Below are 24,873 nucleotides of genomic sequence, written 5' to 3'. Positions count from 1 at the left end.
TTTCTTCTATCCTATAAGTTCCTATACCTGTTCTAATGTGGTCTGGCTTACTGCAGCCTTTTCTAGTTGCACAGTGGCTGTATTATCTCCGTTATCTAATCTAATTTCCTCTGACGGCTTTGTCGGGCTCAGGCACTCAGGCAGGAATGTGCTGGTCTGCTTGTGATAGGATAGAAGCTATACACACCCTCTCCACGCCCCATGCAGGCTCTGTATGAGTCACAGACTGAGCTCCTCTCAGCCTATCACATGCCATGTCTTTTGTTTGTAAACACTGCTTAAAACTGGCAATTACAAGCCAGGATTGCAGCAGGGAGTGACAGAAACAGCACAGAGGGGCCCAGGAGAACATCCTGAATAGAATGGTATGCTTTTTATTGTAATAATTTTAGAGTACAGATTCTCTTTAAAGAGAGCCCGAGGTGGGCTGAGCGGATCAGGTAACCGCAAAAAAGGCAGCTGGCCCACTTTCACTTTCGTGACCTCTGGGTCATGACCCTGGAATGAGAGACTGTCTCTCATTCACAGCGTGCAGGGAGGCGGGGGAGCGGCAGGGGGTGCGGCCAGGGAGAGAGCGCTGCCTAATGGTAGCTCCGGAAACCCTGTAGGAACGCCCCCTGGAGGGCGTTATGAGCAGGGAATCCTTCTCCCCTGCGTGTACCTCTGAGATGGCGACAAACAATGTCGCCAATCTCGGGGAGCTAAGCGCGGTGGTGGTGTGGGGACACAGAGGTATGTCATGAGGCAGAGAACATGCTTCTGTGTCCCATCTCTCCCACCCCTCTTTAAATGACTTAAAGGACCACTATCGCGAAAAAAAGTAGGCATTTAAAATCTGACAGAACCGACAGGTTTTGGGACAATCCATCTCCTCATAGGGTATTTCAAGGGTTTGCTTTGTTTTCAACAGCATTTCCTGAACAGCAGTTTAATTGCCAAAATAGCAAGATACCAGCCAGCCTCCCTAATCACTTGCACACTATTATGTCAGTTAGATTTTGCAACTGTTGTTCAGGAAATGCTGTTGAAAACAAAGAAAGCCCTGAGAATCCCCCTTTAAAAGATGGACTGGCCTAAAACCTGTCTTCTGTCACATTTTAACTGCCTACTTTTTTCGCGATAGTGGTCCTTTAACTGATGATTTATCTCTCTTCATCTAACTTACCTCATAATTTATCTCTCCATATCTGTTTATCTCATGAATTATCTCTCCTTACAGTGAAGGAGAAAAATAAGTACACTTTGTGAATCAACCCCCTAGTGTTTTCACTGTTTTCAGCAATCTTTCTACACTTATTATAAGCAAGGGACACCATTATTTCATGATTAATGGCAAGAGCTGGTATAACTAGGAGGGTCAATTTATTTATCAGGTCTCGGAGTTCTACTTTAAGGGCCTGTTTACATTGATGATTGCAGGGGTCCATGCACATTGTTTACCACCGGAATCCACCGTGTCCGCATTGAGAAGTATGGCAACATTCACCTCAATGCATTTAATGTTGATTGTACAAGCGCAGTGGTCAATCAAATTTTCTGAGACACCACACGTATCTTCTAGCATCGATTGCATCCGTGGTTTTATATTCCCCTGCGGGCGCAAAATGCGACACGATGATAAACCGACAGGAACCATGTGAACACTTTTCTGCCTGGTTGCAGAAATGTGTCTGGCTACGGTGAAATGAGACGCTGGCAGCCGGTCCAGTGAACCGACCGTAAGAGATACTGTACACTGTTCAGATTCCCCATAAGCCCCCTCTGCTAGACCCCATAATTCACAGCTGCGCTGTGCGGGCTGTGTCTACCTCCTCCTGTTAGTCTTGGCGCTCCCCCCGCCTCCTGCATCGCTCTGGTCCCCGCCCGCGTCCCATCCCTCCAATCAGCGGGGAGGGAAGGGACGTGGGTGTGGACCGGAGCGATGCAGGAGGCGGGGGAGCGGCAAGACTGGCATCACGGAGGTAAACACAGCCCGTTCTGACACGCTGCAAGTCGACAGCGCGGCTGTGATTTATGGGGTTTCGCAGAGCGCAGGGGGGGGGGGGGGGGGGCCTTAGGGGGAATCTGAATAGCAACAGAGGCTGGGCTTTATAGGCAGACCCAGCCTCTGTATGGGGATTTCGTTGTTAGACCCCCACCTCGGGTTCTCTTTAAGATACTGTCAATTTTCAAAAATCACAGAACTTTTATTGACATACTCCAAAAAGTCGTGCAACTCGTTTCACAGGGGTGACCCTGCTTTATCAGGCAATATAGAAGTAGCATATAACAATTGCAGGTCTAAATAACTCCAAGCGCCTCTCTTGTTACTTAGAGGCGCTTGGTTTTACTTAGGCCTGCAACTGTTATATGTTCCTTCTATATTGCCTGATGAAGCAGGGTCACGCCTGTGAAATGAGTTGCATGACTTTCTGTGATTATTCAAAATCGACAGTATCTTGTGTCTGCTTGGAGGAGGTAAGTCCACCACTACCTCCTCTATGTTTTAACAATTTTAGCTATTTTTTATTCTTCTGGTGCCTCTGTTTACTTTGAACATTGATGAAAGAAGTTCTCTGCATTAGGCCATACAGAATCGTACAGAACTGACAAAGTCAGTGGGAAGAAGGGCGACCATTGCAGCCATGACTTTACCAATGTTGGAGATAAGCGTGTCCAGGACGGTTGTGGCTGCTGCGTAGATCCCAGCTTGCTTGGAGTTCAGGTTGTCAGAAATGACAGTCACCATGGGGACTAAGACGTGGTGCAGACTGTCCTTCAGAATGGGGATGATTACCGCCGCTGACTCCAGAGCGTACTGATTGACTTTCTTGTTGGCGTCCTGCATCCGTGGGTTAAAAGCATCAAAGATCTGCAATCAGGGTGAAGAAAGCAATAATTAATGTGCGAGGATTCAGCTGATAGTAAAAGCATGTCAATGAGTCTTTATTTAAAGCTTGTCAATATTGACCAGTCAATGAGTCTTTATTTAAAGCTTGTCAATATTTACCAGTGCCAACATGTATTATTCTTTCCAGATTCTCAGATCATTCAATTTCCAGCTGGGGAGCCTCCCCCCCCCCCCCTTCCCATATGTGGTATACGGGCAAGCAGAATTTGAATTCTATGAACATATTGTTTACGTACTCTCACACACTACATGGAAGTAATTGGATGTGTGTGTCCTGATACACACCTTCAACTTTGATTGGGCAATGATTTGCCAATTTTTCCACCTACATGTGGTATGAGGGTCAATAGAGTTTGAATACTAAGATCAGATTATGTAGGTAAACTCTCAAAATTGAAGGTGTTTACCAGACTTAGACCTCACTCGTCGTTTTTAAGGTGAAAGCATAAAATTGGCACATAACCTCAGTGACTCTGTAAGGTACCAAAGAAACCTTAGTGACTGCCTGAAGGGGACCAAATCTCAGTGACTGCCTGTAGGGTACCAATCCTCAATGACTGCCTGTAGGGTAATAAACCTCAGTGACTGCCTGTAGGATACCAAACCTCAGTGACTGCCTGTCAGGTACCAAACCTCAGTGACTGCCTGTCAGGTACCAAACCTCAGTGGCTGCATGTCAGGTACCAAACCTCAGTGGCTGCATGTCAGGTACCAAACCTCAATGACTGCCTGTCAGGTACCAAACCTCAGTGACTGCCTGTCAGGTACCTAACTTCAGTGACTGCGGCCCTTGCACACTTGCGTGCTGTGTCGTTCCGCGGTCTGCTTTTCCACCACAAGGGCCATGCAAGTCTATGGAGACTTGCACAGTTCATCCAATGAGATGCACCAGAAATATCCAAGCTGGTGATGCAATGCCGATGCAAAAGCTGCATTGTGTTGCCGCATGAGCCGTGTTTACTGCACAGATTACCCCTTCAGGTTCCGTCGTTTTCACGTGAGAAATGTTCACCTCCCATTCATTAGCCTATAACTTTATCACTACTTATCACAATGAACTGATCTATATCTTGTTTTTTCCGCCACCAATTAGGCTTTTTTTGGGGGGTACATTTTGCTAAGAGCCACTTTACTGTAAATGCATTTTAACAGGAAGAATAAGAAAAAAATGGAAAAATTCATTATTTCTCAGTTTTCAGCCATTATAGTTTTAAAATAATACATGCCTCCATAATTAAAACTCACGTTTTGTATTTGCCCATATGTCCCGGTTATTACACCGTTAAAATTATGTCCCTATCACAATGTATGGCGACAATATTTTATTTGGAAATAAAGGTGCATTTTTTCCGTTTTGCATCTATCACTATTTACAAGTTTAAAATAAAAAAAAATATAGAAATATTTCATCTTTACATTGATATTTAAAAAGTTTAGACCCTTAGGTAAATATTTACATGTTGTTTTTTTTTTTATTGTAATGTTTTGTTTTTTTATAGTAAACATTTTATTTGGGTAGTTTTGGGAGGGTGGGAGGTAAACAATAGATTTATAATGTAAATGTGTGTTAATTTAAATTTTTTTTTTTACAGGTGTAGTATTACTTTTTGGCCACAAGATGGCGGCCATGAGTTTGTTTACATGACGTCACTCTAAGTGTAACATACGCTTACAGTGACGCATCGGGAAGGGAACGGCCAGAAAAGGCGCAGCTTCCGAGAGAAGCTGTCGCTTTTTCAGCGGGGGAGAGGAATCAATGATCGGGCACCGTAGCCCGATACATTGATTCCCTGGCTACCGAATCCGCGGCCGGGAGTGCGCGTGCACGCGCGCGATCGGCCGCGGGAGCGCGCTGTAGCGCGCATGGTTCCTGGACGTAGAAACTACGTCCAGGAACCAAAATAGGTTAAGCAAAGTTGATAGGCACTCTAATGAGGGTAGACGTGTGCTAGACTGATATGGTGCTGGAGTCCAGCAGCATCTCAATCAGGAAAAGCAGAGATCAGCAGCACCACGTAGATCTATTTAAAGAGAAACTCCGACCAAGAATTTAACTTTATCCCAATCAGTATCTGATACCCCCTTTTACATGAAAAATCTATTGCATTTCACAAACAGACCATCAGGGGCGCTGTAGGACTGATATTGTGGTGAAACCCCTTCCACAAGAAGCTCTGGGACCGCTGTACTCTGGGCAAACTGCCACAATGTAACAATGTTCACAGACAGGAAATAGCTGCTTACAGCTGTCTGTAAGGGCCAGAACAGCTAGAAGCAGCTACATAACCTGCCCACAGTAACAATGTCACCATGTAATACATGTCAGAATGTGAATCTGGGAGAGGAAAGATTTTACAATAAGCAAACACTGACTAAATCATTTATACATAATTATTGTAAAAATGAAGCACTTTTTTTATTACATTATTTTCACTGGAGTTCCTCTTTAAAGCTCTTTATTGCATAAAAGAGATGAAGCCCAGGGACAGCGACAGACACTGTTTCGGAGAGTCACGCCTTCCTCAAGCTGTATAGGCTCACTCGACTTTTGAGTGAGCCTATACAGCTTGAGGAAGGTGTGTCTTTCTGTCATTCTGTCAATGAAATGGTGCAAACTCTCAAACAATCCATTTTAATTCCAGGTTGTGAGGCAACAAAACATGAAAAATGCCAAGGGGGGTGGAGACTTTTGCAAGGCACAGTACAGAAAATATTTTACATAATTATTATGTTAAAATATTTTGAACATCACTAAGTGTTCCAAATATTATAGATCAGTTTGAACAGGTCAACCCTGAAAAATTAACAACATGTTCTCATTAGTAAAAATATAAATAGACTTTAGCTGAAGTCTATGCATAAACAAAAATACAAGATTTACATCTGATGTCTTTAAAAGGAACCCGAAGTGAGAGACATATGGAAGCTGCCATACTTATTTCCTTTAACCACTTCAGCCTTCAGGGTCGTTTTACCTTATTCATTCGTGCAACATTCACCTCCCATTCATTCAACAATAACTTTATCACTACTTATTATCCCTTTTGTCCTCCAGCCTAGTTACCTCCTCTCACTCTCGCATCCAAGACTTCTCACGGGCTGTCCCTCTCCTTTGGAACTCTTTCCCTCAGCCAGTTCGTCATGCCACGAGTCTGGAAACCTTCAAACGTACTCTGAAAACACACCTGTTCAGACAAGCCTATAATTTGCTATAGGCAGCACTGAAGGCACACTGGCTCACCCACTAATCCTTGTGTTTCCTTCCCTTTTGTTTCCTCCCCACTACCCTCTAGATTGTTAGATTGTAAGCCCGCAAGGGCAGGGACCTCCTCCTAGTGTTTCTCATACTGCTGTTATTTTAACATATGTACATGTACCAAGTACAAACTATAAATCAACTATTTATGTATCTATGTTTATTCTATTCAATGTCATGACTGTACAGTGTCTTGTATTTCTTATGTATATTTGTTCCCCATTATTTGTTTGTATTATGTACAGCGCTACGGAAGATGCTGGCGCTATAGAAATAAAAAATAATAATAATAAAATTATCACACTGAAATGATCTATATCCTGATTTTTCCACCACCATTTAGGTGGTACATTTTGCTAAAAAATATTTAATTATAAATCCATTTTAACAGGAAGATTAAGAAAAAAATGGAAAAAAAAATCATTATTTCTGAGTTTTCAGGCCATTATAGTTTTAAATAAATACATGCTACCATAATTAAAACTAATATATTTTACTAGCCGACCCGCGTCGTAGCATACGCCGCATCTTTGATCTATCTAATAGAGTACGTGCCTCAACCTTGAAGCAAGAAGAATAAAAGGTGGGTACACACATCAGATAAAAGTCTTTGGAAAATCAAAGATCACAGACCAATTTTACCCCCTTCCGTGTAGTATGAGAGCCATACCGACACAGTCTATTCGATGGAGCTAAACTCCCCATCAGATAGAAATCTTTGCAAGATGATGCACACAAAGATGTTGTACACATGCAACAGATCAGTATCTGCAAAAGATCTGTTCCTGCAAAAGATCAGTACCTACAAAATACATTCAGGGCCCTTTTCCACCTGCAGTCGCTAGCGTTCACGCTGAACGCTAGCGATTGCTGAATCGCAAAACCGGCGATTCCCCGACATTTTGCGGCCACGATTTTGCTATGCTATGCACTGCATAGCAAAATCGCGGCAAATATCGCTCCGCCGAGCGTTCGCGTTCGGGTAAAAAACGAATCGCGGTAGTGGAAATGACCTACCGCGATTCCTATGTTAAAAAGCAAACCGTAGCGATTGTAAAATCGCTAGCGGTTTGCGACTTTGCGATTTAGCCAGCGCAAACGCGCTAGTGGAAAAGGGCCCTTATAGTCTATATCTGCAGATCTCATACACACCTTGTTTAACGGACAATCATCTGCAGATCAGATCAACCAGGATGGATCTTTGGACCTGCAGAGGATTGTCTGATCTGCAGATAAATGTCCGTCAAACAAGGTGTGTATTATGCTGGGCATACATGGTACGTTTTCTACCGTGTAATCGAGCCGCTGGCTCGATTCCCGCTCGTCCCTGCGGGCACCCGGATCGATTCTCGCTCGTCCCCGCGAGCGCTTTCTTATTTTCCACTCGTTTCTTCTTTTGTCCTGCCCGCCGGTATCGAGCGCAGAATTGATCCGGCGGGGTATCGGACACGGCTCGATTACATGGTAGAAAACATACTGTGTATGCCCAGCATGAGATCTGCAGATATCATAGACTATGAATGCATTTTGCAATATACACATAAATAGGGCGATCATTAGACTACAGGTGCTGCTTTTGCAGAAACTGATTTTTGTGCAGGAACAGATCTTTTGCAGATACTGATCTGTTGCATGTGTACAGCATCTTTGTGTGCAGCTTCTTGCAAAAAAATTTATCTGATGGGGAGTTCAGCTCAATAGAATAAACTGTGTAGGTATGGCTCTCATACTACATGGAAGGGTAACATTGGTCTGTGATCTTTCATTTTCCAAAGACTTTTATCTGATGTGTGTACCCACCTTTAGGCCACATACACACATCAGACTATAGTCTTTTGAAAATGAAAGATCACAGACCAATCTTACCACCCTTCATGTAGTATGAGAGCCATATTCTACACAGTCTTTTCTATGGAGCTGAATTCCACATCAGAAAAAAATCTTTGCAAGATGCTGCACACACAGATGCTGTACAGACACAAAAGATCAGTATCTGCAAAAGATCTGTTCCTGCCAAAAATCCATTCCTGCAAATTGCAATGATAGTCTATGAGATCTGCAGATCATCATACACACATGATTTAACTGACATTCATCTGCAGATCAGATCCACCAGGATGGATTTTCAGATCTGCAGATGATTGCTTGATCTGCAGATGAATGTCAGTTAAATCATGTGTGTATGATGATCTGCAGATCTCATAGACTATCATTGCAATTTGCAGGAATAGATTTTTGGCAGGAACAGATCTTTTGCAGATACTGATCTTTTGTGTCTCTACAGCCTCTGTGTGTGCAGCATCTTGCAAAGATTTTTTTCTGATGTGGAGTTCAGCTCCATAGAAAAGACTGTGTAGAGTATGGCTCTCATACTACATGAAGGGTGGTAAGATTGGTCTGTGATCTTTCATTTTCCAAAGACTATAGTCTGATGTGTGTATGAGCCTTTAGGCTTTCCATTAGAAAATGTATGCGTGCTCAAACACCAAGTTTAACCCTAGCAAGTCTGGCTTTCCAAATCTGGCCTAATTGGCTATTCATGAGGCAATGCTCATGCAAATATGCATTTGCTTTCGCATACCAAACTATGCAGGGTCAAAAACCTAATACCACAAAGCAGTCCCCCTGCGGGAATTAGTTCATGCTACATTAGCACTATCCAGGAGCACCACGGGGAGGCTTCCCAATACCCCCTTTTAATACCACCCGGGGGAACCACGGGGTCCCAGGCTCTCTCACTGCCTGGGAACCACAGCGGCATCCCCCGGAGGGGGAGGCTAGGTGCCGCAAGAGCCCCCCCCCCCAAGCATGGCCAGCGTCGGGGAGAGCCGTCCGCACCCACCTCCCAATATTAAAAACAGGCACTTACTTTAATGTCCATTGCATTCTGCTTCATGGGCACTAACTTGGGCCCCCCACATGAGAAAGGTGTGAAGCATGGGTCACCCCGAACTTTAGAGCTCAGGGCTGACTCACATACAACACTCCAGGGGGGGGGGGGGACAGGCGCAGACAACTCACTGCAAGGCTCACACCACCGGAGCAAACCATCCACCACCTGCCTCCAAAGGAAACAACTGCAAAAAAAGCTTTCCATGCTCAAACACCAAGTTTAACTCTAGCAAGTCTGGCTTTCCAAATCTGGCCTAATTGGCTATTCATGAGGCAATGCTCATGCAAATATGCATTTGCTTTTGCACGCCAAACTATGCAGGGTCAAAAAACTAATACTGCAAAGCGGTCGCCCTGCGGGAATAAGTTCATGCTACATTAGGACTATTCAGGAGCGCCACGGGGAGGATTCCCAATGCCCCCCTTTTTATACAACCGGGTGGACCGCAGGGTCCCAGGCTCTCTCACTGCCTGGAAACCACAGCGGCACCCCGGAGGGGGAGGCTGGGTGGCGCGGCCGACCCCCCCCCAAGCGTGGCCAGCGCCAGGGAGAGCACCCACCTCCCAATATTAAAAACAGGCACTTACCTTAACGTCCATTGCGTTCTGCTACATGCGCATTAATTTTCTAACGGAAAGCGTTTTTTGCAGTTTGTATCCTTTGGAGGCAGGTGGTGGATGGCTTGCTCCGGTGGTGTGAGCCCTGGAGTTAGTTGTCTGCGCTTGTCCTTCCTCCCCCCCCCCCCCCCCCCCCCCGGAGTGTTGTATGTGAGCCAGCCCTGAGCTCTAAAGCTTGGGGTGACCCATGCTTCACTCCTTTCTCATGTGGTGCCCCTAAGTTAATGCGCATGTAGCAGAACGCAATGGACGTTAAGGTAAGTGCCTGTTTTTAATATTGGGAGGTGGGTGCGGACGGCTCTCCCCAGCGCTGGCCATGCTTGGGGGGGGGGGGGGGATCGCCTGCGCCACCTAGCCTCCCCCTCCGGGGTGCCGCTGTGGTTCCCAGGCAGTGAGAGAGCCTGGGACCCCGCTGTCCCCCCGGTTGTATAAAAAGGGGGCATTGGGAATCCTCCCTGTGGCGCTCCTGGATAGTGCTAATGTAGCATGTAGCAGTGTTGCTTGCGAATGTTCACCTAAGTAATTTTCGCATCGAAAATCCCGTTTTCGTTTTTGGCGAATTTTCACGAAAATCTTCAGAAATATTTGCGTTTTTTCGAAAATTCATTATATGTGGATGCTTATGCCCTTATGCGGAAGAATGTCCACAATAATCCGCATGGAAATTCAGTCTATGCGGACGTTTATACGGAAAAATGTCCGCAATAATGTGCAAAAAAACTTCTCTGAATGCGGACGCTAATGCCCTTATGCCGAAAATGTCCGCAATAATACGCAAGTAACACGAAAATGACAGGCATTAGGCGAAACTTAATGCGAAAAAATTAGATGGAAAATTTGCCTGTCAAAACGAAATTAGGCGAAAATTCGGTAAACATTTGTCGAAACAAATTTTTGCATTTTCGCTCATCACCGGCATGCAGCTGGGCGACCGCTTTATTGGTTTTTTGACCCTGCATAGTTTGGCATGCAAAAGCAAATTTGCATGAGCATTGCCTCATGAATAGCCAATTAGGCCAGATTTGCAAGCCAGACTTGCTAGGGTAGGCCTCTTTTCCACGGACAGTTGATAGGCAGTAAAATGCCTCTCAAACTCTTACAACTGCTCACTACTGCCTGGTAACTGCTTACTGCTGCCTGGTAACTGCTTACTGCTGCCTGGTAACTGCTTACTGCTGCCTGGTAACTGCTTACTGCTGCCTGGTAACTGCTTACTGCTGCCTGGTAACTGCTTGCTGCTGCCTGGTAACTGCTTGCTGAGCACACAGCTCAACAGTCCGTGGAAAAGAAGCCTTAAACTTGGTGTTTGAGCACGCATAAATCTTCTCATGCAAAGTACTACTTCTTCTTGCTTGAAGGTTGAGGCACTTACTCTATTATATATATAGATTTTCCCATTTGTCCCGGTTATTACACCATTTAAATTATGTCCCTATCACAATGTATGGCGCCAATATTTTATTTGGAAATAAAGGTGCATTTTTTCAGTTTTGCGTCCATCACTTATTACAAACCCATAACTGAAAAAAATAACAGTAATATACTACTACATACATATTAAAAAAGTTCAGTCCCTAAGGTAACTATATATGTATTTTTTATTTTTTATTGTATATTGTATATTTTTTATTTATTTTTTTTTACTAAAAAATTATGTGTACCTATCAGGGAGTATGGGAGGTAAGGGGCTAATTTTAAAAGTAAAAAAATGTCATCTGAATACACCAGGAGTTTTTTTGGCAGATAGACTGCTCTATAGATAATTTCCGACAGGTCCAATCTGTTTTCGATTATATTTCAGATTGTTTTTCTCATAGTAGTAGTGAATGGAAATTGATCAGAAAAACGATCGGAAAATCGAACGGCCAGTAAATCTGACGAAAAAAAACTCATTGTGTATTCCCAGCATTAGAGGCAGAGGATCAGCAGGAGTGGCAGGAAATTTGCCTCGTTTAAAAGGAAACAGGGGCGTAGGGGGTGCAGCGGTAGCGACCGCATCGGGGCCCTTGGACCAGAGGGGCCCCGAAGGGCCCTCCCTCAACTACAGTATTAGCTCTCTATTGGTCCTGTGCTCATAATAATCACTTCTTTAGATACTTTGAATAGTGGTAATCATTAACAAACTGTTTCCCATCCCCTTCTTGCACCTCTGACACTGTAGTTGCCATTGGCAGGTTTTGGTGCACCGTATCAATTGCTATGTATAGAATGCTTGGGGGGGCCCCATTGTAAAACTTGCATCGGGGCCCACAGCTCCTTAGCTACGCCACTGAAAGGAAATATATATGTCAGCCTCCATATGGCTCTCACTTTGGGTTTCCTTTAAAGTGAACCTTAAGTCAAACAAAAAAAAAATGAGTTTTACTCACCTGGGGCTTCCAATAGCCCCCTGCAGATGTCCGGTGCCCTCGCCGTGTCCCTCCGATCCTCCTGTCCCTGCCGGCAGCCACTTCCGGTTTCGCCGTCAGGAGCCGACAGGCTGGGAACGCGAGTGATTCTTCGCGTTCCCAGCCACAATAGCTCCCTCTATGCTGCTATAGCAGGTAGACATGTGTATGTACAGTGCCTAGCACACAAATAACTATGCTGTGTTCCACTTTTTCTTTCTGACTCAGTCCTGACTCAGACAGGAAATGACTACAGTGTGACCCTCACTGATAAGAAATTCCCCTTGCTCTCAGAAGCCATTTCTGCTAGGAAAGTGTTTATCAGTGAGGGTCACACTGTAGTCACTTCCTGTCTGAGTCAGGACTGAGTCCGCCACTTACATACCTGATATTTAACTCTTTCAGACAGAGAAAGAAAAACAGGAACCCAGCACAGTTATTTGTGTGCTAGGCACCGTACATACACATGTCTATCTCATCGTGTCACATGTCACTTCGGGTATCTTAACTTTTGTACAATTTAAGGCCGGTTCCCATTGGAGTAAAAAATGGTCCGTTTAGCGGACCGTAATGGAGGTGAACGGAACCTATGCTAATGAATAGGATCCTTTTACATTGCTCCATTCAAACAGATCTGTTCAGCCTGTTCTTCCAGATAGACCGTAAGTTTGGGTCTGCAGTGATTTTTCCGGATCTACGCATCCGTCTCACGGATAACAGATGGAAAACTGATGCCTTCTAAAAACTGATCTGTTCTACGGATCAGTTTTTACACAGATCAGTTTTTCATTCATGCAAGTGTGAACCGGGGCTTATTTGCCTGCATTTGCCACATGCTTGTTTCAGGTGTGTGATTTACACAATACTGATGCATGAAAGATCAGCAGGAGAGCCAGGCAACTGGAATTGTTTAAAAGAAAATAAACATGGCAGCCTCCATATCCATCTCGCTTTAGGTGTCCTTTAACCAGAGACGAAGCACCCTTGTGTATTTTACCATATATATCAGTAAGAACATTAGAGAAAACACCTACCCTGCTTTCTGTTTTCTCCTCACTGCTAAAAGTGTCTGTTATCAGCTGTGATAAGAATCCCGGACTGAGCATTCAGTCTGGCTTTGCAGGGAATAATTATAGCTGAGTCATTATAGCAGAGCCACAAGGGGGCAGGCTTGGGCTTGAAAAGACACCAGAGAAGACAGACTCAGCTATAATCTTTCCGTAGCAAAGCTAGACTGAGTGCTCAGTCGGGATTTTTATCAGAGGTGATAACAGTCAGATTCAACAGAGAACAATGAAACAAAGAGCAGATTAGGTGTTTACTGTCATGTTCCCACTGATTTATAAGGTTGAATACAAGAGGGTGCTTCATCTCTGGTTCTCTTTAACTTGTTCTCAACAAGTGCCAGAGGATTGTTGCCTGGTATTTTTATTACTAGCACTATTATGCAACTAATATATTAGCTTTGGGCTGTTCGGATCTTTAGATACAGGAAACATTTTACATAATGATCATGTTAAAATATTCTGTCCGTCACTGAGTGTTCCCAAACATAGAGATCAGTTGTAACATGCTAACCCTGTTACTCATTAATAACTCTACACTAAAAACCCCAGCAGAAACAAAAATAAACATGTGAAACTTATATCGGCTATCGACATTAAAGCAAACCTGAACTGAAAATAAAAAGTCAAAATAAACATACACACGGCATACTTACCTCCCATGTAGTCTACTCATCTATCTCTTCTCCTCTCCAGCGTCCTGTTTGGCCACTGCCATAAATGGAATTCTTCGGCCTCCATTTTGAAAATGGCCATTACCCCTTAAAACCTTTTGGGTTAGCACACTGTTAAACTGCAACATCACCCTCTTGAGCCATAGAGAAACATGGACATTACCTTGCACATCAGTTGTCCTTTCAGTTATAACTGACAGCAGCTGATATATAACTGACACAGCATCTGTTATATTTCAGTTCTGACAAAATGTTGTCAGAACTGGAATGAATCGTTGTAAGAACAAAATGATGAGCTCCTGAGAGGAACTGGTGGTGAGGTAAGTATGTAATATTCATTTGCAGGTACGTCATGTTTATTTTAAATAATTTTACTCCGTTCAGGTTCACTTTAAGTGTATTTGTTTTCTAATAAAGTTCTTCTAACTAACAATTACATGAAGGTTTTTCCAATGCCTCAATTGTCTAAACCTGCTGATTTCAGACACCAGTAACGGCTGCCAAATATTCTACAGTGGTGTCAGATGTGCTGCGGTTATAACTTAGAGCATTATGGGGCTTAGTGTCTGAAAGGCAGTGGGCTGTTCCTTATCAGCCAGCGCTCAACAGCTCCACCCAAAGGGCAGTGCTGTGTCTGACAGTATGAAAACCCCACCCCATTCCTAACTTGAAACTCACTGTTGGCTAAACACACAGTCCCTCCTCCTAAAAAGGACTTTATTTAACCCTATAGCAGTCAATTTATTTAGAGGCTTGCAAGTGCTCCAGCCCAATTTTAGCATTTTTTTTATTTCTTCGTTGTTAGATTTCCTAGCTTCTAATTAGTACTGCTGTAATGCGTATTTATGGCCACTTGTCACTAGAGGGCAGTGTGAAACAATAAAAGAGGACTTCTATGTTCAGTTTCTATGTTGTCTGCTAGTAGAGGGAGATCAAAGCAAGCCAAATATTTATAGCACAAGGAGTTCTGCCAGCTAAAGACAAATTATCTTAAAGGATACCCGAACTGAAATGTGACATAATGAGATAAACATGTGTATGTACAGTGCCTAGCACACAAATAACTATGCTGTGTTCCTTTTTTATTTCTCTGCTTGAAAGAGTTAAATATAAGGTATGCAAGTGGCTGACTCAGTCCTGACTCAGACAGGAAGTGACTACAGTGTGACCCTCACTGATAAGAAATTCCAACTATGAAACACTTTCCTAGCAGAAAATGGCTTCTGAGAGCAAGAAAGAGGTAAAAAAGAGAGAATTTTTTATCAGTGAGGGTCACACTGTAGTCACTTCCTGTCTGAGTCAGGACTGAGTCAGCCCCTTGCATACCTTATATTTAACTCTTTCAGGTAGAGAAAGAAAAAAAGAACACAGCATAGTGATTTGTGTGCTAGGCACTGTACATACACATGTCTATCTCGTTATGTCACATTTCAGTTCAGGTATCCTTTAAAGTGAGATAACGTACTTGTGGCTGTTAACAGGTTAAAATAAGTCCAGAACTGTAGCCATGTGACTAGATCGATAATCAATGATTATAGATATGTGCCAACAGGACTTATTAATTTTCCAATCACTTCTATACAACATCAATCATAAAAACGATCGGAAATCAGATCAGACTTGTCAGAAATTATTGGTTCGACCGTCAATCTGACGGGAAATTGCAGGGTGTGTACCAGGCTGGGTTCACACTGGAAGAAAAAAATTCAGTTTATCAGAACAGAACAGAACGAATCAGAATGGATGCGAACGGATCATATGCAAAGCAATAGGATCCATTCAAATCAGTCCATTCATAAAGGATCCGTTATGTCTGTTCTGATGAACAGAACGCAATGATGGGCCCTGCGCGATTTTCTCAGATCATTCAGAAGCGGATGGCGTTGGAAGCTGAGGGACTCAGTGGTAGCCTATGATGTCCGTTCTCCAGAGAAGTAGCTATGGGTGGGCAAGGGGGGACATATGTCCCCGGGGGCAGCACTGTGAGGACCACAGTAACTGCACCCTGAAGTCCGGGAGAGGCAGCTCGCTAACTGGCTGAAGTGCCTCTGCTTCTCTCCCTCCCTCTACAGAGAAGTGGAGAAGCATTAACCATTTCAGCCGCCCGGACATGAGCCTCATGTCCAGGCGGCTGCTCTGATGCAGAGGCGCGCTTCGGCACGCTCGCGGGCGCACCCCTGTGTCCCCGTGCTGTCCCCCGGTGGCCCTGGGATCAGTGATCGGGAACATGGTTCCCGTTCACCGATCTAAGTTGCAGGCAGAAAAATCTACGGTTTCTTCTGAAAGACCACAGTTTTTCTGAAAAAAAATAAATTCCCCCGTCCTCCTTGTGCTTCCGGTAAGCGAGAAGCAAAAGGAGAAAAAAAAACCTCAAGGTGGCCATCTTGTGGCCAAATAGTATAACTACATCTACATAAATTGTTCATGCCAATTTACACATATGATAACATTAAAAATTAACTGTTTATTTCCCAACACCAAAAAAATTACCCAAATAAAATTTTGAATGAAAAAAAAATTACAATAAAAAAAACCAAAAACATAAATAGTTACCTAAGGGTCTGAACTTTTTAAAGAGGATCTGTAACGTCAAAACGTCCCCTGGGGGGTATTCATCTCGGGTGGGGGAAGCCTCCGGATCCTAATGAGGCTTCCCACACCGTCCTCCGTCTCTCAGGGGTCTCGCTGCAGCCCTCCGTACAGCGGCGACGTAAATATTTACCTTCCCGGCTCCTGCGCAGGGGCTCTGACGGCTGTCGGCTCCGAAGTAGGCGGAAATACCCGATCGCCGTCGGGTCTGCTCTACTGCGCAGGCGCAAGTCTCCGGCGCCTGCGCAGTAGAGCGGACCCGACGGAGATCAGGTATTTCCGTCTATTTCCGAGCCGAAAGCAGCCACAGCGCCCCCGCTGGAGCCTGCAAAGGTAAATATTGATTTGACAGTCGGGTCTGTCGCCGGCTGTTCGGAGGGCTGCAGCGAGACCCCCGTGGGACAGAGGACGGCGTGGAAAGCCTCATTAGGATCCGGAGGCTTCCCCCACCCGAGGTGAGTACCCCCCAGGGGATGTTTCTGATGTTACAGAGTCTCTTTAAATATGCATGTGAAGGGGGTATACAACGAACAATTTTTAAATTATAAGCTTGTAAATAGTGATGGACGCAAATCTGAAAAAATGCACCTTAATTTCCAAATAAAATATTGGCACCATACATTGTGCTAGGGACAAAATGTAAATAGTGTAATAACCAAGACAAACGGGCAAATAAAATCCATAGGTTTTAATTACGGTAGCATGTATTATTTTTAAGCTATAATGGGCAAAAACTGAGAAATAAATGATTTTTTTCAATTTTTTTCTTAATATTCCTGTTAAAATGCATTTATAAAAAAATAATTCTTAGCAAAGTGTACCACCCAAAGAAAGCCTAAATAGTGGCGGAAAAAACAAGATATAGATCAATAAATTGTGATAAGTAGTGATAAAGTTATTAGCGAATGAATGGGAGGTGAAAATTGCTCTGATGCATAAGGTGAAAAATCCTCGCGGGCTGAAATGGTTAATTAACCTCCCTGGCAGTACGCAGTTTCTGAGGCTGTGTCCGTGGGAGGGATTTTTTGAATTAAAGTGGTCTAAGCCATTGTAGCTAGCACTAGGCTAGCTACCATTGTCCCCCAAGTCCCCCCGCACCCTTTCTGATCCCCCCCGATCGCCGCCACTATACGTTAACCTAGCAGCCTCCCCAATGAGCTTCAGTTGTCGCTATGGCGACGAACGGACATGACGTCTGACGTCATTGACGTCATGCGCAATCCCGATCTTCCCCATAGCGAAGCCTGGGGCTGATTGTTGAGGCTGTGCCATCGCAGGATCGGGGGGGGGTTAAGTATAACGGCAGTGATGGGGGCGATAAATAAAGAGCGGAGGGACTTGGGGGACAATGGCAGTGCTAGCTACAAAGGCTACAACAACTTTTATTCAAAAAATCCCTCCCGGGGCAGAGAAATCCTCTGCGGCGGCTACCCCGAGTGTAGCACCACGAGGGTTAATAGCAGCAGAAAAAGTGGGGCCTATCTGGCTATCTAAAGGGGGAAATGGGGTCACATTAGGCTATCTAAAGGAGCGAACATTTTGCTATGTAAAGGGGGGAACATCAGGCTATCTGAATCGGAGAAGGGGCACATTAAGCTATCTAAATAGGGGGAAAGGGGGGCACATATGGCTATACATATATAGTATTTGTACATTTGACGCCACTCATGACCATATTCGTTTTGTCCAGAGGAGGGGCGCAAAAACTATCTATGTCCCCAGGTGCTGAAAACCTTGGCTACGCCTCTGCCGTTCTGTCTAAGCTGGTCGTCCCATACCTTGGACCCCCTACCGCCGTCCATTCAGGTCCTTCTCTGCTGCTGCCACCACCATCTATTGCTTTTGATCGGGCTCTGGGATCTGTATACTATCCGTTTCAGCTTGAAGAGGACTCGTACAGCTGCAGCAGGTACCGAGTGGGTGGCGACACGAAAATGGAATGGACGGAACTCTATGAAAAACCGATGCCATTGCAAGAAACTGATCCATTGAAAGGACCACACCAGAGAAAAATGTAAGAAGTTAAATTCTGACAGAACCGACAGGTTTTAGACTAGTCCATCTCCTCATGGGGTTCTTGTTCTCAAAAGCATTTCCTGAACAGCAGTTAAGTCTGTCAAAATAGTGTGCAAGTGAGTAAGGGGCTGGCATCTTACTAATTTGGCAGTTAAACTGCAGTTCAGGAAATGCTTTTGTAAACAAAGAAATCCTGAGAATCTCCCGTGACGAGATGGACTAGTCAAAAATCTGTCAATTCTGTCAGATTTTAACTGCTTTCTTTTCCCGCTGGTGTGGTCCTTTAAATGGAAAACTGATCGGATTTTACAGGATCAGTTTTCATCCAGTATAGTGTGATCCCGGCCTCTTTATCCAGCAGTTTTCCCTTGTTGTTGGGGAGAAGTTATTCCTAAGCAGTCCTCGGCCCTCTATTCTCCACTCACCTGTGAGATGTTGCTGGTGACGAATTTGGCGTTGTTTTTGCAGTGCTCCACAAGCAGCGTCACGCCGTCCATCTTGCTCTGGTACTCTTTAGCGGTCAGCAGTTTGGTGAGTTCCTTCAGTTGCTCTGTTACCTCGGCAGCTCGGACGGGTTGCCTCCGGGGGGCCGGAGATTCCAGAGCCGCCGCCTCCGCATCTTCCGCTCTGCTGAGACTACGGGAAACCATACGCTATTTACACCAACATTTTCCACAAACAGGGCAGATCTTCCACTCTTCTTTATAAAAATCATTACAGAACTTCTGTCAAACTGTCACTACTTCTTCTACCAGCCCCGTCACCTCCCTCGATGTCCTGCTGGCAGGCCTGGAGTTACCTCACAGGAGCCTATAGGCACAGATGTCCTGGCACCATAGACTTCGCCCTCCATGAACCACATACCATCGCCAAACCGCACCGCAAGTGTGCTGGCTGTCCCAGCTGTCACTTCTCCCTTACTTCCCTTGCCTGTCATAGGTAGCTACAGGTGCCCCTTAGTATTTATAAATCAATAATAATAATAATAATAATTAGCCAGTATTAGGTACCCTCAATATTAAGTAGCTATAGGTGCCCCTTAGTATTAGGTAGCCAGAAGTATCATCAGTAGTATGTAGCTAGAGGTGCCCCTGACTAAAGGGAGATCTCATCAGTGGATTGGCTATAGCCGGGTGAGTAACCTCTCATTAGGACTATGCATAGGGAAGGAGTAAAATAGGCACTCGGGGAGGGGTGTGAGCCACCTTTCCATCATCAAGTGCCTGTAGGCACGTGCCTACAGTGCCTTATGGTAAATCCAGCCCTGCCCCTCGTGTGATCGACTGGGTTACAGGCTACTGTCTGCGCATGCCCTGCTCTGGACTCTGTGCATCCTTTACTGCACTTCTGTGGCCAGGAGTGTTCTACGCAAGTGCAGTTACAAGTTTTAACAAAATGTGCATGCTTAGAACAGCACCGGCCATAGGAGTCCAAGTCTGAGCCAAGTTAACGGGGTTATCAACAGCACAATGGAGTAGACCAGGAGGACATCAAGGGAGCTGATACACTACAGGTGGCTGGAAGAAGCGACCAGGTAAATACAAATCCTTGTGTTCCTTTCATCTCAAGTACACTATAACTGTGCACATATATTTTTTCACAATTTCTGTCCAGATATCATTAATCACAGATGATCTGTAACATGAAACACACCTATGCTCCCCTTGCTGGACTTCCCGTGTGGTCACCACAGCGCTGGTCTTCTGAGGAGGCCGCTGGCTTCTAGCAGATGGGACTTCTGTGACACTATCGTGGAGTTCCTGGAATATTCACAGCATGAAGTGTTACGTTCACGTAAAACATGACACTCCGGCCAAATTACACCACTTCACATACCTTCTGTTTAACCGTGGCAATGAGGTCACGCAGCTCATGTGATGGCACCAGGCGTTCCATCTGAGAATCAAACCTAGGGTGGACCATCATCAGGCTGAACATACGACGTCCATAAAACCTACAATAAGGAGCAGTAGTTAGGATATGTGAGCCTAATACTAACCACAAGCAGTAACACATTGAGGCTCCCTGCACACTGCAAATCCGTTTTGCGATTCCGATTCCGTTTCCAATTTGCAATTCCGTTTTTCCCTGAAAGCAATCAACAGAAAAACGAAGGAAAAAACACAGCATGCAGTAACGATTAAAAATCGGAATCGGATGTAAAAACCGATTAAAACCGATTTATATCTGATATCTAGCTTGTACTCTCAGACCCTGCATTAAATACTATATTAGACTAACCTTATACATTTTGTCTCCCAAGTATTAGCCTGTCACGCACCTGGTGTCTTGTTGCCCATCCTGGACCAGCCTGACAAGGGTGCGGAGGAAGGTGTCTGTGCTCTCTTTGGTTCCACACAGCAGCTTATCCGGCCCCAGAAGCTCCACCACCCCAAACAGATGCTTGGCCATACACCTCCTGACCGAGCCGTTCCGGTGACTGCAGAGGGGAAGACAAGGCATGTTATAACTGCAGCATAGAATTTGGATCCCTTTATTATTGCAATTTCTGACCCTGGAGCAGCAGCCACCACACTAAGGAAACTTTGTTTTCAAACATTGCATAATAATAATAATGACTGACAGGGCAACTGAATAGCTGGTTGGCAGGCAGTGGCGTAGCTAAGGAGCTATGGGCCCCAGTGCAGGTTTTACATGACCGCCCCCCCCCCCCCCCCCCCACAAGCACTTTATACATAACTATTGATGTGGTGAACCAAAACCTGCCAAGGACAACCACAGTGCCAGAGGTGCAAGAAGGGGGGTGGGGAACAGTTTGTTAGTGATCACTACTATTTAAAGCATCTATAGAAGTGAATATTACCAGCACAGGCAGAGGCGGGACAATGTCCTTCAGCACCCAAGGCTGAGACACCAAAGTGCGCCCCTCCATCCCTGCCACCCCAGCCGTCACACACTGATTGCTATTAGACTAAGAGGTGCCACAGGGCCCACAACCTCCCCAACACCTTAATATCTAGTTATCTGGCTTGCAGTCACTGCTATGTATCCCCTTTTCTTATTTCTTTCTGCTTCAAACACAATTAAGAATGATAGCTGAATGAATTGTGCTCCCCCTCCTACACTGCGCCCTGAGGCTGGAGCCTCTCCAGCCTATGCCTCGGCCCGGCCCTGAGCACAGGACCAATAGAGAGCGAATACTGTGGTTGAGGGAGGGCTCTCTTGGGGTACCTCTGGCCCAAGGGCCCCAATGCGGTCGCAATCTCTGCACCCCCTATTGCTACGCCACTGTTGGCAGGTGTAAAGGTGGGGGTGCTTTTTAGCACTTTTATTGTGCACACAGGCAGAGAAACTATACTTAAAGGGAATCTGAAGTGATAATAAACTTATGAGATAATTAATTTTATGAGATAATTAATTTTATGTGTAGTACAACTAAGAAATGGAACATAAGTAGCAAAGAACAGTCTCATATGGTTTCCAGTACAGGAAAAGTTGTGAAACATCACTAGTTATTTATGCGAAAGAGCTCCTCTTGGTTCTGAGACAGTCCTATTTTCGGAAGCACTTATATAGCAAAGAAACAATAAGAGACAGCTTCAGGTAAGGTTTTACTGCAGGGGAGTTCAAAGGGACATTAGCTCTGCTCTGTTTCATAGTTTAAACAGAGTAGAGCTAATTGAAAATATGATAGAATGATGCAATGTTATATATAAAAAAAAGCCATATCACCGAAAATAAAAATATGAGACTCTTTTCGATGCTATTAATGTTCTATAAATTATCGGTACTATGCATACAATTCATTATATCAAAAGGTTTTTTTTTTCCCCTTCAGTGTCACTTTAAAGTAAATCTGAAGTGAAAATAAACTATGAAAAAATGAATTGTAATTGTATAAACTGTATGCAGTACGGATAATAAATAGAACATTAGTAGCAAAAAAAAGTCTCATATTCTTTTCCAGTACAGAAAGAGTTTAAAAAAACTTGAGTTATCTGTGCAAAAGAGCTTCTCTGAGCTAGTGACTAACTTGGTCCAACTCATTCCTGTTTCCTGAAGAGCTTAAACAGCCAACAAACCGTGAGAGACAGCTTGAGATAAGGTTTTACTGCAGGAAGGTTCAAAGGGTAGCTCTGCTTCATTTTACAGCTTAAAATACAGAGTGTGTATTCTATATTGCAACTGGAAAAGTCTGATGCAATGTCATAAATAAAGCTATATAACTGAAGATAAAAATAGAGACTCTTGTCTTTGCTACTAATGTTCTATTTATTATCCGTACTATGCTTACAATTCATCATCTCATAACTATTTTTGCTTTAGATCTGCTTTAAGTCTTTCCCACTCCGGCCGAAGACCCTGCCTCTCTCTCTCTCTCTCTAGCATTCTCTCGCCCACTTCGTCTATGTCCTTCTCTAGCTATCTTCCTCTCTCTCCCTCCCAAAACAAATCAGATCACTGGCCGTGCAGCGACCGCTTCAGCCAATAAACACCGGTTTATCGGTTGAAGTGGTCACTATCAGTCACCTCAGCCGACTTTAATCTAGTGTGTGTACAGGGCTGTAGGCCTCGTACACATACCACACAGTTTTCAGCCAAGGCAGCCTCCCCGCCGAGAGAGACAGAGTGACAGATTCCCTCGGCTGAGCGCATTGTTCATGTCTCTCGCCGTTGTCCTGCATTCCCTCTCCATAGCAACAGAATGTGTCACTAGGCTGTAGCCTCATGACTCGTCTGTACAGCACTCTGACCCAAACTGTCACTTGAGAGATCAAATATCGAACCTTGCGGGCGTCATTCTTTGTGTTTGTATATTTAGTGTTCCTGTCCTTGCCTGAAAATAACACACCTGGGGTGTCTCCGAGTCCTGGGTATTTTCACTTGTTTTTTTAGTTTTCTTAGTAGTAGTATTGTTGCAATTATTATTATTTATTGTTACTTTTATTATTGTAGCTACAGTATTATTAATGCCAGTTCTGGGCACAGCAGCTATATTGAGCTCAGATTGACAGTGCTGGCAGTGGTGATGTGTGCAGGCTCTATATTTGTCCCTGTGTGTAGCTCGGTCAGTGTCATGTTTCATGCACTGGGGGAGGGTGGGTGCCTGAGTTTGGCAGACTCAGAGTTCATGCCCAGGTCAGGCACGTGCTGAGAGGCAGTAGTGGTCCTCTCTAGAGAATATTTTTAGGCCCATGAAGTGGCGATTGACACATGGGGAACATACCCGCCTGCACACAGAGCAAAAAAAGATTTAAAACTGTTTGCATTACTTTTACCGCATATAAGTGTGGTAATCAGTGGCATAGCAATAGGGGGTGCAGAGGTTGCAACTGCACCAGGGCCCCAGAACATTGATCTTATCAGCTTTTAATTGGTGCTATGCTGGTATCTGTTTGTTTACTCTGAGACAGACAGGTAAGGCTATTCCGTTACAGCACACTTAAAGCAAGAGGGATATGGACACTGACATACAGTATTTATTTCCTTTTAAATAATACCAGATACCTACCTGTCCAGGTGATCCTCTGTCTCTAATACTTTTAGCACAGGCAGAAGACAAAAGACTTGGCACTAGACGCGGCAGGTGGGCTGGAGCCGCTGGTGCTATAGGGTACGTGCTGCTCAGGTGCAGTAACAGTTTTCCGGAAGAGAAGAAAGAGAGGCACCGTACCTAGATTACACCTTTATTGGGCTCCAATGGACATCACATAGGCGGTATGCAGTGGGGGTTAGGTGAGGCCTGACAGCCGTTTCGCGTACTAACGCGTCATCAGAGGCACTAACCTCACTGCATACCGCCTATGTGATGTCCATTGGAGCCCAATAAAGGTGTAATCTAGGTACGGTGCCTCTCTTTCTTCTCTTCCGGAAATCTAATACTTTTAGCCATAGACCCTAAACAAGCATGCAGCAGATCAGATGTTTCTGACTGAAGTCTGACTAGATTAGCTGCATGCTTGTTTTAAGTGTGATTCAGATACTACTGCAGCTAAAGAGATTAGGATGCCATAGAACTGGTGTAGTTTAAAGGAAAATAAAGGTGTCCTTAGGCCGGTTTTACACTTAAATGGTCCGGTGATTGAGCGGCAGGGGAGCCTGCTGCCGCATCACCGCACAAATGACTCTTCACATGACCCTGCGTCACTGTGCAACGATAGGGTCATATGCATATTGCCGCCCCCGGCAAGTGACATACTGCCTGCTGGGCAGGAAGTACATCACTGGTATTCCTGTCGGTCCGCGCATGCGCGCTGGGTCGCACGGCGCTCCTGTTGTGCACACTCCCTGCATCTCCCATTCACTTGCATTACTGTGTGATCCGTGCGGTAGGCTTGGTTCATGATGTAATGCTCTGCAGACTTTGTGTGTTGGGATTGCGCTGATGCGCCGCGTCAGATTGCATGAACTGTGCAAGTCTCCACAGACTTGCATGTCCCTTGCGACGAGCTACGGCAGAGAAGAGTACCGCTGTCCGGCAACATGTCCATGGTGTAATGCTGGGAATACACGGATCGATTCTGGC

General features: G+C 44.7%; 1 protein-coding gene across 4 annotated transcripts in view; it reads right to left on the bottom strand.

The window, feature by feature from the left end:
* Positions 1–24,873, bottom strand: part of TOGARAM2 (TOG array regulator of axonemal microtubules 2) — a 143,976-nt gene that overhangs the window by 7,154 nt on the left and 111,949 nt on the right. For all 4 annotated transcript variants that reach the window (XM_068279655.1, XM_068279652.1, XM_068279653.1 and 1 more), the window contains 5 exons: positions 20,668–20,826; positions 20,223–20,340; positions 20,040–20,146; positions 18,812–19,022; positions 2,635–2,851 (listed from right to left, as the gene is read on the bottom strand). In XM_068279655.1, coding sequence (XP_068135756.1) covers positions 2,635–2,851; positions 18,812–19,022; positions 20,040–20,146; positions 20,223–20,340; positions 20,668–20,826 — 812 coding nt within the window. The remainder of the gene's footprint in view (positions 1–2,634; positions 2,852–18,811; positions 19,023–20,039; positions 20,147–20,222; positions 20,341–20,667; positions 20,827–24,873) is intronic.

Source organism: Hyperolius riggenbachi, chromosome 4 (genome assembly GCF_040937935.1).
Source record: "Hyperolius riggenbachi isolate aHypRig1 chromosome 4, aHypRig1.pri, whole genome shotgun sequence".
In the NCBI taxonomy this organism is placed as follows: Eukaryota; Metazoa; Chordata; class Amphibia; order Anura; family Hyperoliidae; genus Hyperolius; species Hyperolius riggenbachi.
The sequence above is the reverse complement of the archived record's forward strand: the minus strand, read 5'-3'. Positions and strand labels throughout refer to the sequence as shown.